Consider the following 14,710-nt stretch of genomic DNA (forward strand, 5'->3'; position numbering starts at 1 on the left):
CCGCAGATCGACGGTATTGGCCTCCGGGCGGTATCCCACAGTGCACCACTGACTGCTCTGGACAGCAATCTGAACTCGGATGCAGTGGCCAGGTAGACAGGAAAAGCCTTGCGAACTTTTGAATATTTCCTGTTTGCCCAGCGTGGAGCTCCGATCAGCACGTGTGGTGATGCAGTTAAAAATCAAAATAAAGAAAGAGCTCCCGCATGGACCATGCAGATGTGATCGCTGTAAGGGCAGGCAAATCTGTTCTATCAGCGCTCCGTTAAGCCGAAATTCAAAATCATTTTTAAAAAATCTCCAGACAGACGCCATAGCAGGGGCTCAGCGCACTGCTGCGTGACAAGCGTAACGGAAAGCCAAAGAATCAAATGGACACTCATGGACTGGAGGACTCAAGCTATCCCACACTTCCTGCAGTCTCCGAAAAGTATTTGCATTCTTGGCTGAGCTCCAAATGCTTCTAGGGTCAAACACAGTGTCCGCGGTGGGTCAGGGCATAGCTCGGCAATTTACGCACCCACCCACCCACCCCCAGAAGTGAAAGGGGAAAAAATCCTCTCTTGACTCTTTAACATGTCACCCTATCTTTACTGAATGCTGCAGATAGATGCGATGGTGCAGCACTCAACACCAACATCCTTGCTCCCCCCCCCCCGCCATGGGTGGCTGATGGTGCAATATGACTGGTACCTGTCCTCATCATCAGCCTATTGGCACATGGGGCAGTGCAAAAGGACTGGTAACCATGCTGACTAGCATCAGTTAGGTCAATCAAGGGCGCCTGGCCCTAATTTTTCCTGGTAGATGGTGCAGTATGGCTGATAACCATCGTCGTCATAGCAACAGGGGGCTGAGCTCCATCAGCCCCCACCCTTCATGTGTAAAGAAAAGATTCAATTGCCCCGGACTAGCAGAGGGATGCTGGGCTCCTCTCCTCCACACTCCTTACTGTCCTGTCTGGACTATCATAGCAGCTGGAGGCTGCCTTCCACTCATTTCTCACTAACAAGTCACTGTGTCTTATTCCTGCATTCTTTATTACTTCATCACACAAGTGGGAGGACAATGCTATGGTAGCCCAGGAAGGCTGGGGAAAGAACGGAATCAACAGGTGGGGTTGTTGCAGGAGCACCCCCTGTGAATAGCATACAGCTCATAATTTCTGTGGGATCTGACACAGAGCAGCTGTGCTCTCTGGTTCTATGATACAGTGGTTCTCTAGTACACTTGCCCATATTCTAGGCAGGACTGATTCTATTTTTAGATACCAAAAAGGAGGGTTTGACTCAGGGAGTCATTCCCAATTTTGGCTTTTGCACCCCTGGCTTATCAGCCAGGGGCACTTATGACAGCAGCAAATGGTACAGTGCAAAAGGACTGGTAACCATGATCATCTTATTACCAATTTATGGTATGGTAGATGGTACAGTATGGCTAGTAACCATCTCTGCTGTCATGCAAAAGCAAAAGCATGCTGCTGTGTAGCGCTGCTGAATCGCCTCTGTGAGCGGCATCTAGTACACATACGGTGATAGTCACAAAAGGCAAAACAGGCTCCGTGATTGCCATGCTATGGCATCTGCCAGGGCAATCCAGGGAAAAAAGGCGTGAAATGCTTGTCTGCCGTTGCTTTCCCAGAGGAAGGAGTGACTGACGACATTTACCCAGAACCACCCGCGACAATGATTTTTGCCCCATCAGGCACTGAGATCTCAACCTGGAAATTCCAAGGGGCGGGGGAGGCTGCGGGAACTATGGGATAGCTATGGAATAGCTACCCACAGTGCAACACTCCAGAAATCGACGCTAGCCTCGGACCGTGGACGCACACCACCGATTTAATGTGTTTAGTGTGGCTGCGCACACTCGATTTTATACAATCTATTTTGCTAAACCGGTTTATGTAAAATTGGAATAATCCCGTAGTGTAGACGTACCCTGGGTCTGCTTTTCTATGCAGGACAATAGTTCTGTGACCTAAAAGAAACAGAAACTTTATCCCAAGCAAAGCCATGAAGAGTGAACTTGCCTGCTGAATAACCTCCTTGCTGCAGCTTACTTCTGCACTTTCATAAGACCAATGTGCTAATACAGCAGGGAAAGTGAAAAAGGAGACAGTTGGCTCCCAGACAAAATAGCAGGGGGACAAAAAAAGGTCCATGTCTTTTTGACAGTGTTTCTTCTTTTCTTTCAGTGGATTGTGAAAGATCCATTTCTGAGATGAGCTTCAGGTCTAAAAGTTTAGTTAAAGCCAGAAAAACAGGTGGACCAAACTTCATCCCTGGTGCAACTCAACTGGTAGACAGGGAATGAATTTGGCCCACCATGTAAGAACTGGGACCTTCTCACTCAACATATCTGCCCCGTGAGTCATATCTGCTCACTGCTTTAAACAAGTTTTAAATCCAGTTACTATTGCAGTGCTCAGACCGCTATGGGAGAGTTAGCTGGGGCCTGTTCTGTTCATATAATGCACCCACCGCCGTGATGTGACTGGTCCATTCCATTTGAAAGATATCCTTCACTTTGCAGGCAAACAGCACCAAAGCCAGCTGTGCCGCTACCTAAACAAGGCTAGTTCATGGATGAAGAAGAAATGGCTGAAACAGCACTGGGAGGTGGAGGAAAACCATTCCAAAGAACTAACAAGTATGAGATCATTACCCAAAATCAAGGGTGTCTGCCTGCAGATCATGAAGATGGTATGTAGCTTTGGAATACTTTGACATTCCTCCCTGATACCAGATATCAAAATAACCACAGCTGCTAACAATACATCTTCCACTTACATTCCACCCAGACAGATGCAGACTTGGCCCTGGTGATCCATGTACTCATCACCTCCAGGCTTGATTATTGTAACCCGCTGCACCTGGGGCTGCAAACAGGAGCTGTGAAAACCCTCAGGTGGTTCAGAATGTGGCAGGCCCCCTGCTTAAACTTCCTGAGTTGATGTGAATACACCACCCTGGTTTTCCAGTCACCACCCTAATGCCTGACTGAATGCTACAGATCAGCTAAGGGTTCAGAGGTGAGATCCTCACCCTCAGTCTAATCCCTTTACACTGGATCCCAGTGGTGTAAAGGGACCCTAAAGGCCGCGGTTCCAGCTGGAGGAGGATTCCCCTGGCTCAGGTACTGTAGCACACAGCCACACGGCTATCCTCCAAGGACTCCCTCATACATCACAAGCCCTAGATTAAAGGCTTTGTCAGGGGCAGACTGCAGACTTTCCAGGCAGTGCTGCTGCCCAAATGGTAGCCCAGGGAGGCTCCCATAACTAACACAGGCACCTGGTTTAAATTATGCTGGAAGCTGCTGTGGCCCCCAAAACTGCCCAGGATCGGGAGTGTGCAAAGGTGGCTGAAAGCTGTGTTAGAACTCCCTCTGCCGGGATGCAGGTTCTGTGCTGCATCTCTGAGGTTATGTCTACACTACAAGCTAGGGCTGTGATTCCCAGCTCATGTAGACATACTTGTGCTAGCTCTCAAACTAGCAGCAATGTAGCCATGGTAACACAGGCAGCAGCTGTGGTGACATGGGCTAGCCGCCCTGAATACATAGCCAGAGGGTTAAAGTGGATTTGTACTCAGGATGGATAGCTGCTGCCTGTGCTACACTATTATTTTTAGCACACTGCTAGCATGAGTATGTCTACTCGTTCTGGGAATCACACCATCTTCTCAAGTGTAGGCACAGACAGAACAGAATCTTCCCTCAAGTCCTGATCTTCAAAGTTTTCAGTGGGTTGAGTCCACCCTATTTTAGGGACACCTCTCCCCCCCTCTCTCTGACATAAGCCTGGGCTTTCTCACAATAAAATCAAGCCTCTCTATCTTTTTGTGGATAGGGGAGAGAGAACTAAAGGTAACTATTTTAAGTGAATGGATTTTGCAAATCTCTTAGTCAGATCTCACCGTGATGAGTGTCGTATAAATTTATACGTTACATTAGAACAGATAGCTAAGAAATATGCCAGCAACAAATTCATAGCTACATTCAGCCAGTAGACCCTTTATTATTGGTAATGACACAAGAGTCCGGAAGAACCCAGCTGCAATGCTTAGATCCCAAGCAGAGTGTACTGTGCCAGCAGTTAAGGGGGAAATATTTCCTTTTTTCTTTTTCTCTTAACAGAACATACCTGAGCTTGAGCTCAATGAAATGGATTAAATATGGAGCCCTACAATCTCATTGAACTAAATGGGGTTGCATGGTCATAACTGGGAGGGGAATTTGAGCCAATCACTGTTCTGACTTTAACTGTACTTCAATTACTGTAAAGTCCAACTATTAAAAAAACCCTATTACAGTGCATCCCAACACTGGATTCTTCCCTGCCATGCCTCCAATTGTATCCATTAACAATCTCTGTACAAGGGAACTCTCATGTGTAAATTAGTGAAAAGACTCCCATTCCTCATTGTCTCTTAGTAACCGTAATCTCTCCAGCAATTTAAGGGAGCCAAACTCAAATACTGGCAGAAGAGATGACAGGTTCTTGTTTTTTTGCCTGCTGTCAAAAGCCTAAAGCCTTTGTTCTCCAAGCGTATGTCTTGTGATTCTTAGCTCAAGGAGAAATATTTCACACTAGCTCTCATCAAGCTAGCATACTAAAAATAGAGTGTAGTCATTGGTGCGAGTGGCAGGAAGGACTAGCCACCCCAAGTACTTCCCCAGCCACGTCCCTAGGCACATACTGTGGGCAGCTACCCCCTCGCACCGCTCACAATGCTGCAACTACACTCTATTTTTATCATACAAGTTCGATGAGAGCTAGTGTGAGCATGTCTCTTCAAGATGGGAATCGTACCCCCAGCTCAACATGTAGACATAGCCAAGAGGCAAGTGAGCAGTGTTTAAGTGGATAGAGTTTATTAAAAAAAAAACAAAAAACAACCTATAGTTCAGGCCCCAGCCAAACCTTGGATCTGGGCCCAAATCAAAACACCTGATCTAAGACTTTAAGGAGTTTGAAATATGGATCTGGATCCAAATTTTGAGCCCATCTCTATTAAAAAATAAAATTCTTTAGAATGGTGAGTGGAAGAAAAGGATCATTGGAAAATCAGGATGGTCCTGTAAACATCACTGCTTTGATACCACCTATTAAATTCTCAAGACTTCTTGATAGTGGTGTGGCGTATGAGCTGCTGCAATTTGACTGAGCTTTGTTGTGGTAATGACTTGAAGCTCTGGGGAATAAGAATGTCTCCCCTTCCCAGTAACTTGATACTCTGAAATGTTCTAACTTGAAACGGTCTGTTTGTATTTCTTGGAACTGGATGTGTAATAGACTGAGGGCAGGGAGGAGGGGGAAGGAAAGCAAGTACTAGTTAAAATCAGATCTTTATCCCTTTTTCATTATTCATTCATACATATTTTTTCTCCTCCCCTGTTCACCTATATGGAGTTCACAGGAGGAAGGAGAAATACCAGACCATATATAAAAGTAATTCATAATTTTATGAGTTATGGAGTTTTACAGATGTGTTCATGGCAACAGCAGAGACCAAAACAATATGTATGAAAGTCTGAGTCATGTGGCTCTGCAGTAACCCCTCCCTAACATTTCAACTTGTCTTGGTGGGGTGAGGACCCCTGCAGCTCCACTGTCTGAAATGGCCCTGTCATCAGTACAGGAGCTCCTAATAGGGTGGCTGCCTGTGACTCCCCATGTCCTGCTCACTGGTAACAACCACCCTTTTCTTTCACTGATTCAAAGGGATCTTCCTTCCACAGGGACAGTTGTTTTCCTCCATATCAAAATGTTAACTTTCTTTTAATTCTGTTAATTTATATCCCAGACTTTGGAGTTTTGTAATTTTCCACTGGGAGATGCGGGGGGCTGAGAAGGAAATTTTCTAAAGCACAAATAGGGATTAAGTGCCCAATTCCCACTGAAAGTCAGCAGGAATTGGGTATCATTTATACTGTTGCAAACCTCTGCCTGATTAACTAAGAACTACAAAAGAGAGTTTAATGAAGATCCTTTGTTTCAGTGTTCCGGGCTGTTTATTTAGCATTTCTGCTCTCATTTGCAGTGAGTGGTGTTTGGCAGACTATACTCACTTACAGAAATGATATGCCCCTTCAGGCCATGGGCAGAGTCTGCACACTCGATCACAGCACTCAGCTGAGGGTAGCCCACACCTGTCTTAATCCGGGTGGTGCACACAGAACCTAGATGAAAAGAAAATAAGATCAAACGAATGTAGCCAACAGGCTAGCAGAAAAAAAATTCTGTTGATTTTTATTTCCGCATCAGAAAATTGGGTTTTAGCGTAAATGAATTTTTTTTTAAACAAAAAGTGTCTGCCTTCCATGGAAAATTTTAATTTTTCATCATAAAACAGAACATCTGAAAACTGAAATATTTTGATTTTGAAACACTGCCACAGTGGCTCCTGGGAGTTGTAGTTCAGGTGCCTCATATCCCCATTGGACTTGCTTTCCCATAATGCCACCACCATTCCCAGGGATTCCCATGATGTACTTCTGTCTAAGAGGGAAGACCATGTCTTGTGGGAGATGTAGTTTTGGTGCTTCATGCTAGCATTCTTCTCTGTAGAGTAGATTCCCTGGTTGGACTACAATTCCTGTGAGGCACCACAGCTGCATTTTTTAACAGATATATTTTGGGTCTTTGAAGAAATAATGTGATATGCTAATTTCTGCTGAAAATTCAAAAATTTTCAGAAGGAAATTTAGACAAAACTTTTTTTTCATTTTTGTTGAAATTTTCCACAGGAAAAAACCTCCATCTTTTTAACTATCTTTAGTACCCAGAGCAGCAACATCTGGTTGATTAAAATAACTGAGGACATAGAAAAATGAACAATCAACATTCCAAAAATAAGTTTCGGAGTGGTAGCCGTGTTAGACTGTATCAGCAAAAAGAACGAGGAGTACTTGTGATACCTTAGTCTCTAACAAACTCAGATTCCAAAGCCCTAATCAACATATACAAGCAGACAGGAACTATTGGAAAAATAGGAACTTCCACTGATTTTTCACAGGAGTAAAGATATTTAAACAGTGCCTGATTTTTCTGAAAACTGGTTGGAAAATTTAATTTAAATATAACCTTCAATGGTAACTATTTAGCTGCCTCAAGCTTTATAATTTATCAAGGCAGTTTTCTTTGAAACAGGATGGCAGCTTGTCTGAGTAAAAACCTCAAGATTTTATCTTTTGTGAGTGAACTTTGTTACGTCTGCTCCTAGGCTGGATTACAACCGAAGATCTTTCTTGAAAGGTCTCCCAGCAGAGAGTATAGCACATTCACTGTTAATTGTCTCCACTTAGATGCCATAGACTAAATTATTTCTGTGATGATTCACCTGTACTGTAGTCATTACACCTCAACATCTCTGCTGTTTGCATGTAAGGTATCTTATGGTCCTCCTACATCCTATTTTTCTGGACACAACTGCAAGTCTTATTACATCACTTGCTGCTCTCAAATTATCTGTTCAGAGTTCATTACATGAGTTAAAAGGCTTCACCCGCCTGTCCCTGGATCTTTAAATCAGTGAGTGCTACACTGGTCAATCCGATTGATACTTTCAAAATGAAGCCCAGTCTTATCTGTTTTTACATTTCCCTTTGGTCCAGTGGCCAAGCCCTGAATCGGGCCTCAGAAGAACTGCATTCTGTTCCCAGCTCTGCTGCTGATCTGGTGGATGACCTTGTGCAAGTCACTTTGCCTCTCTGCGCCTTAGTTTCTCTATCTGTAAATTGAGGCTAATGGTACTTACCTACTGTGTTAAAGTGCTCTGAGAGCTACCAATAACAAGCGCGGAATGAAAGATAGGTATTATTAGAGCAACTATTTGCTGTTTTTCTGCTTTCTGTTCAATGCTCTGGACTTCTATGAGACGGGGAAAGGTAAATGGGAAGACACAAAAGGACCAGGCACGCCCTTGTTCTGCTATCAACATCCAGTGACTGAGGGTTTGCCAACACTGCCCCCCCTCCCAAAAAAAAACCCACAGCAGCAAGTGCCAGAGCCTGAACTCACAAAACTCACACTATGGAGCTAAAAGTAGCAGCATAGACATTTGGGCTTGAGTTGTAGCCCAGGCTCTGAAACCCCCCGTCCCTGGGTTTCAGAGATCAAGCTCTGGCTGAGCCCAAACCTACAGCGCTGCCCAGAGGATTCAGGGGGCCTGGGGCAAAGCAAATTCAGGGGCCCCTTCCATAAAAAAAGTTGCAATACTATAGAATATTTTATTCTCGTGGGGGGCCCTGTGGGGCCCGGGGCAAATTGCCCCACTTCCCCCCCCCCCGCCCTCGAGCAGCCCTGCAAACCTATATACTGCTATTTTTAGCCCCATAGCAGGAGCCCTAGTCAGATGACCTGGGCTTTGAGACTCATGGCCACAGGTCTTTTCTTTGTATTGTAAACATATCCTCTAAGACACAGGCCCAAAGGGGTAGGAGACAGAAGAAGAGGAAAGAAATGCTAGCTATATATCCCAGATAGCAGTACCAGGGAACAAGGGAAAATAAAAAGACTCATGAAGTCTTGGGGGATCCTCCCACACAGATTTAATTTACCCTAGAAAGTGCCACAGTGATTGGCACCTAAGAAACCATTAACATACATATTACAACTACTAAATATTAATGCCTCATACTTTGTACTTAGTGCTTTTTCATCCATAGATCTCAAAGCACTTTAGACGTGTGCAAGGCGGCAATCTGATCTTAATATAGTTTTATAAATGATTTAGTGATTTACACTATGTTTATTAGGCAAGCGATGAAATAAGAGTGCCTACCCTGAACTATATATCCTCCGGAAACTTAGCTGAGATGATTCAGCCTGTCTTTTTCGTAACAGGATGCGTCAAGTCTCACCAGCAGTCCTGAACATACATTGCCACTGACTGTGCCGACACCACCATCCTTCCTCTCATCCACACATCTTTAGCTCAGAATAACTCAGTGAAACAGATTCCACAGCCAGAAGGGACCACTGTGATCGTTGACGCCAACCCTCCTGTATAACACAGGCCCTAGAACTCATCCAAAATAATGCCGTTTGAACTAGAATATCTCTTTTAAAAAACATCCAGTCTTCTACTTCCAGTCACTGGGTCTTGTCATTGCTCTGTCTGCTAGACGGAAGAGCCCATTATCAAACCTTTGTTCCCCATGTACATAACTACAGACTGTGATCAAGTCACCCCTTAAACTTCTCTTTGTTAAGCTAAACAGAGTGAGCTCCTGTCACTATAAGGCTTCTTTGCTAATAGAGTCAGAGTGCTTAAGGGCAGAAAGGACCCCGTCTGGCTTCCTATATATCACAGGCCACCAACACCACCCAGCACCCTAAACCCAACACCTGAAATGAGACCAAAGTATTACAGCACCCAGGAGACTAGACTATGATGTGCCAAAGGCAGAGAATAGGAGGGACTAAGGTGCACCAAGGCCCCTGCAATGGCTGGGAAATGATTAAGTGAGATATACCCAGAGAAACTTGGCAGTGACCCGCACCTGCAGAGAAAGGTGAAAAAAACCCAGTCACTGCCAACTCTGCCCAGGGGGGAAATTCCTTCCTTCCCCCAAAATATGGTGAGCCTGAGCATGTGAGCAAGAACCAGCCAGCCAAACACCTGAGAGAGGGAGAATGCTGAGTGCCACCTCAAAGCCTCTGGCCCTCCCCACTCAATGTCCCATCTCCAGCCCTGGCCATCTCCAATGCTTCAGCGGAAGGAGATAAACAAAAAACAAAAAACAAACAAAAAAAAACCACTAGTGAGGAAAATATCCCTTCCTGACCCCTGCAGGTGGCTGGCTGAAACCCTGAAGCATGTGCTCTTAGAACCATAAGCCATAAACTGGAGGTGAGCCACAGGGCTGCTGAGTTGTACCCGCTACCATCACAAGCAACCCCATCATACAATTGCACTCATAAATTTGTCCAGCTCGCTCTTAAAACTAATGTCCCCACAACTCCTGTTGGGAGCTGTTCAGAACATCATTCCTCTGAAACCTCCTCCTAATTTCCAACCTGAATTTGTTCATGGCCAGTTTAGCCATTTGTTCTTGTGCCAACATTGTCCTTTGGCTTAAATAGCTCTTCACTCTCCGTGGTATTTATAGAGAGCAATCATATCCCATCTCAGCCTTCTTTCTGCTAAACAAGCCAAATTGTTCCAGTCACCTCTAATAAAATAGGCCCTGCATTCCCCTGATCATCCTAGTAGCTCATCTCTGCACCTGTTCCAGTCTGAATTTATCTTTAACATGGGTGACCAAAATTATACACAGTATTCCAAATTAGCAGTGCCTTGTACAATATCGTTAATACTTTTCTAGCTTATCTGGAAATGCTTCACCTGATACATCCTAGGATTGCATTTGCCTTTTTCACAGCCACATCACATTGGTGGCTCATAGTCATCTTGTGATCAACCCACACACCCAGGTCTCTTGCCTCCCCTGTTGCTTCTAAGTGATAAACCCCCAGTTTGTAGCAGGAATTCTTATTATTAGACCTACGTGTATTTTGTACTATCAAATTTCATCCCATTTCTGTCACTCCAGTTTTCAAGATCATCCAGCGCTTCCTAATATTCCGATCGCCTCCGTATTGATGATGCCTTCTCCCATCTTTGTGTCATCAGCAAATTTGCAACTCCTACTTTTTGTGCCAAGGTCATTAATAAAAAAATAGTAAATAAGACTGGTCTCAAGACCAATCCTTGAGGAACTCCATTAGTAACCTCCCTCCACTCTGCTAGTTCCCTTTGCAGCACAACCTGTTGCCTTCTCCCCTTCAAGTATAGTAAATCCATTGCATTTCCCTTATCGGAAATAATCAGTTATTTTCACAAAGAAGGAAATCAGGTTAGTCTGGTATGATCTATCTTTGGTAAACATCCCCTTTACCATTTACCTCTGTTAATTTAATTATTCTTCACTTCACGATTTGTTCTAAGGCACTTCGCATACTACTGAAATCAGACTTACAGGTCTATAAGCACGTAATCACTTTATTCCCTTTCTTAAATATAGGTAGGATGTTAGTGATTCTCTAGTCATATGGTTCTTCCCCCAAATAGACAGATTTATTAAAAATCCTTGCTATCAAAATAGCAATCCTATGCACCAGTTCTTTCAGTATTCTGGCATGGAAATGATCTGGTCCCCCCAGTTTCTGCACATCAAGGTCTTTAAGTTTTTCCTCCACCACATATGTGGTAATTTCCATGTCTAGACACTCATTTCATCAGCCTTACTGCCTTCATGAACATGTTCCATATTATCATCTTTACTGAAAACCAAGGCAAAGCATTCATTTAGTTTTTGGCCCATACCTAGATTATCTTTAATCTCTTTCCCATCCACACTAGCATCCCAACCTCATCCTTCCTTATTCTTTTTATTTAGGTAAATAATAATAAGGTTTTTTAAATTTCCTTGCAAGAGTTAATTCAGCTTAACTTGTAGCAACTCTCACTTTACTCCTACATTTTCTAATCTCCACAATGTAGTTGTTTTTTTGTGTGGATATACCCCTATTTTCCATTCCTATGTGCTCTCTGCTTACTCCTAATAACCCATTTTGAGGTGATTTATTCATCCAGCTGGGTCTGGAGCTTTTCCCTACAAGTTTTTCATTTGCTCGGGATGCAAATTTCAGATAGGTTTCATATAGTTGAAAAAATTCCAAGCCTTCTCCACATTTAAATCCTTGAGCTCTTCAGTCAATCATTCTTGTGGCTCTTCATGCATATATCCTGCCCATTATCTCTCACATATACTGTCTCTGAGAATGGGGTCAGCGACTCTGTTAACATGAATGGGCCCAGGCACCTTTACAAAGTGTGACCCTGTGCACAGGTGAATGGCTGTGGCATATACATTCGGTTCATCTATGCAACAACCCCTCCACCCACGTCTTCACTTTTCAGCCCAGATTTGACTTACCAGGTCCAATACCCACTTTAATGATATCTGCTCCAGAAAGAGTAAGTTCCTCCACCATCTCTCCTGTCACCACATTACCTGCCTGAGACAGAAGCAACAATATTACACACGGGAGATTTTAAAGCCACATGCAGTGGAAAATGATGATACTGCTGGTTTTATTCATTTCTTATACTAGCTGATATACCAGTAAGGGCAAACAGTTAACTTCACTCATTAGGGAACTGTCCTTCTGTTATCATTAAAATATTACCAGGTTGTCCACTGTACATTTCATAAAAATTAGACAGATAACACAGGTACCTCCTGGATTCAAATGAGATTAGTGATTGGCCCAAACATCTCTAAACTTGGATGTTTGGAACCCAAGCCCAGTTCCGGATTTTAATGTTGTGGCTGGTCTCTTGTTCAATAATGGGTTGCATTAAAACCCCAGATGCAAACAATCTTTAACTTTCACGGGTGAGTCTGCAGCTCAGGCCCATCCCTAAATGAGCTCCCCTTCTCCCAAGCAATGCTACAAAAGGTCTGATAACTAAAGAACAATGGAAGTTAAATGGGCAGAAGAAGCGAAGAACACATCCTTCTCCTCTTTCAAAATCCATGTATATAGAGATAATTTTCCTATAGAATTTCCTGGGATAGCAGTCTTGATCTTATCTTCTAATGCACTTACTACTGTAGCATATTTTTACTGCAAGCACCATGGACTGAGGAATAGCAGGTAAGATGGCAGCAATTAAAAGACTTCCCAGGTCTCACTACAGGCTGGCCTACCCTCGAGAATGATGGCATTTACAGTACCAGTTCCAGGACTTGAGAGGTTTGTAAATGCTTCTGGTCCACATTCAGAAGTGCTCCAAACATTTCATAAGCATTCCAAGCACTGCTATAACTGCACTAGCATCCTGTAAGCACTGCTGCCTGGTATCCCACGTGTACATGGCCAGCAGAATTTTGCTATAGTGGATGTCACTGCCTGCAACTGAATTGTCTTGAAAATACTTGTATGTCTAACAAGAGCCCGTGGTTAGTTAGATGAGTCCAAATGCCACTGGCTTGTTTTCAAGAAACGTTTCCTGAAATTGTCAGCAATTATCAGAATGGGGGAAGGTAACAGAATGCTGTGATGGGTCCTCTGAGACAGTACTGTTATGGGTCAAGAGGGCGGCTACCACCCTATTGCACCCAATAGAAAAAACTCTGCATCCTTCCCAGTGAATCGTTTATTCATGAAGGGTCAAATCCTCAAGTCATTTCCCACAGCAGCAAACGTCCAAAGAGTATACATGCCAACACCTATGGGAAGTGCATGCATCCTTAGCCAGGCACAACTCCTGCATGTTGCTTGCATTAACCTTGATTCCTGCATGCCTTGCATCATCAATTTGTGATCCTTGTGCTTCAATGAGGTTTGGATCAATATAAAAGCAAGCACCTTTGTTGAAGTTCAAAAGTATTACACTTGCTGTTTTTTACTAACCTTTTCAAATGTATAGTTAACTACACTGTTCTTCTCACCGACACAGTACAGTGTGTTATCTGATCATTTCTTGTACGGCCCAAGAAGTGTTAACCAGAAACCATAACGGGAAGCCATTCCCACAGAGACAGCACTAACTGGAAATGTTCGTTCACTGTTCGCTGCTCAGACTGGGAGTGAAAAGACCTTCACCTCCACCACAGTGTGTGTGTGTGTGCGTGTGTGTGTGTGCGTGTGTGTGTGCAAATGGATATATCTGTCTACCTACATGGAAACCTGTCTACGCCTATAGAGGCCCAATATCTTAGGAGCAAAACTGAAGGGTGTTACTAGGGTAAAAAGGGTGAGATTTTCAAAAGCGCTTAGTTTTGACCTCCCTCTACTCCCACTGAAGTCAAATGGGAGTTTTATCACTGACTTCAGTGGGAGAGCAGAGTTAGGCCAACACTGAGTGCTTTGGAAAACCCCACCAAGAAGATAAGAAGAAAAATAAGAAAAACCTACACAAGTATGGACAAGCAGTAGGGATGAAGAAGCTGTAAAAATAACGAAGGATAAAAAACAGGTAAAAGAGTACTTGGAAACATATATAAATAAGCCACCACAGGTGATATGCTACCTAGAGTATTGGGGGAATTAGTTAAGAGAGAATACTAATTAACTAAGGAATTTACTATACCATTGACAATCACTGCCACCTTGAAGTACCAAAGTAGTGGAGAAAGTCTAACGGGCAGTAGAACTGGTTTTTAATAAAGGCAAAGAAGACTCTGGCAATTATCATCCCATAAGTCAAACTTCTACTTCCTACAACAGGAAAATAATTTGAACCAGGACTAATTTTAAAAGTCACTACAGGTTGGATCTGCAGCTGGTGTAAACTGAATCCAGCACATTTGGAGTTATGCCAATCTGCACTAGCGGTGGCTCTGGCCCTACAAATCAAGGACTAACTCTAGCACTACCATCATCTGACTTTGCAATTTCAATTAAAGTCGCAGTGGCTTGTGCCAGGTCTCTACAAGGTGACAGAACCATGAGGAACCTCCCGGGTGAAATCCTGGCCTCAGTGAAGTAATTGGGCATTTCACTATTGACTTTAATGGGGACAGGATTCACCCCAGATTTATAAAAACTACCTTTTCGAAAGAATTAAAATATTAGTGAACACTGTAGACATAATAAATTTGAATGTTAGGAAAGCATTTGATACAGTGTCTCAAGAAATCTTATTAGAAATATTAGAGCGACAAGGTGTGTGAGGTAATATCTTTTTTG

General features: G+C 43.5%; 1 protein-coding gene across 6 annotated transcripts in view; it reads right to left on the minus strand.

Annotated features, from left to right (window-relative positions):
- Positions 1 to 14,710, minus strand: part of GMPR (guanosine monophosphate reductase) — a 55,200-nt gene that overhangs the window by 20,026 nt on the left and 20,464 nt on the right. For all 6 annotated transcript variants that reach the window (XR_005593185.1, XM_039521475.1, XM_039521474.1 and 3 more), the window contains 2 exons: positions 11,950 to 12,031; positions 6,080 to 6,186 (listed from right to left, as the gene is read on the minus strand). Coding sequence is in view for 5 of the 6 variants with exons in the window: in XM_039521475.1 (XP_039377409.1) it covers positions 6,080 to 6,186; positions 11,950 to 12,031 (189 nt within the window). In the remaining variant the exon portion in view is untranslated. The remainder of the gene's footprint in view (positions 1 to 6,079; positions 6,187 to 11,949; positions 12,032 to 14,710) is intronic.

The sequence above is a fragment of the Mauremys reevesii genome, linkage group 2 (assembly GCF_016161935.1).
Source record: "Mauremys reevesii isolate NIE-2019 linkage group 2, ASM1616193v1, whole genome shotgun sequence".
Classification (NCBI taxonomy): Eukaryota; Metazoa; Chordata; order Testudines; family Geoemydidae; genus Mauremys; species Mauremys reevesii.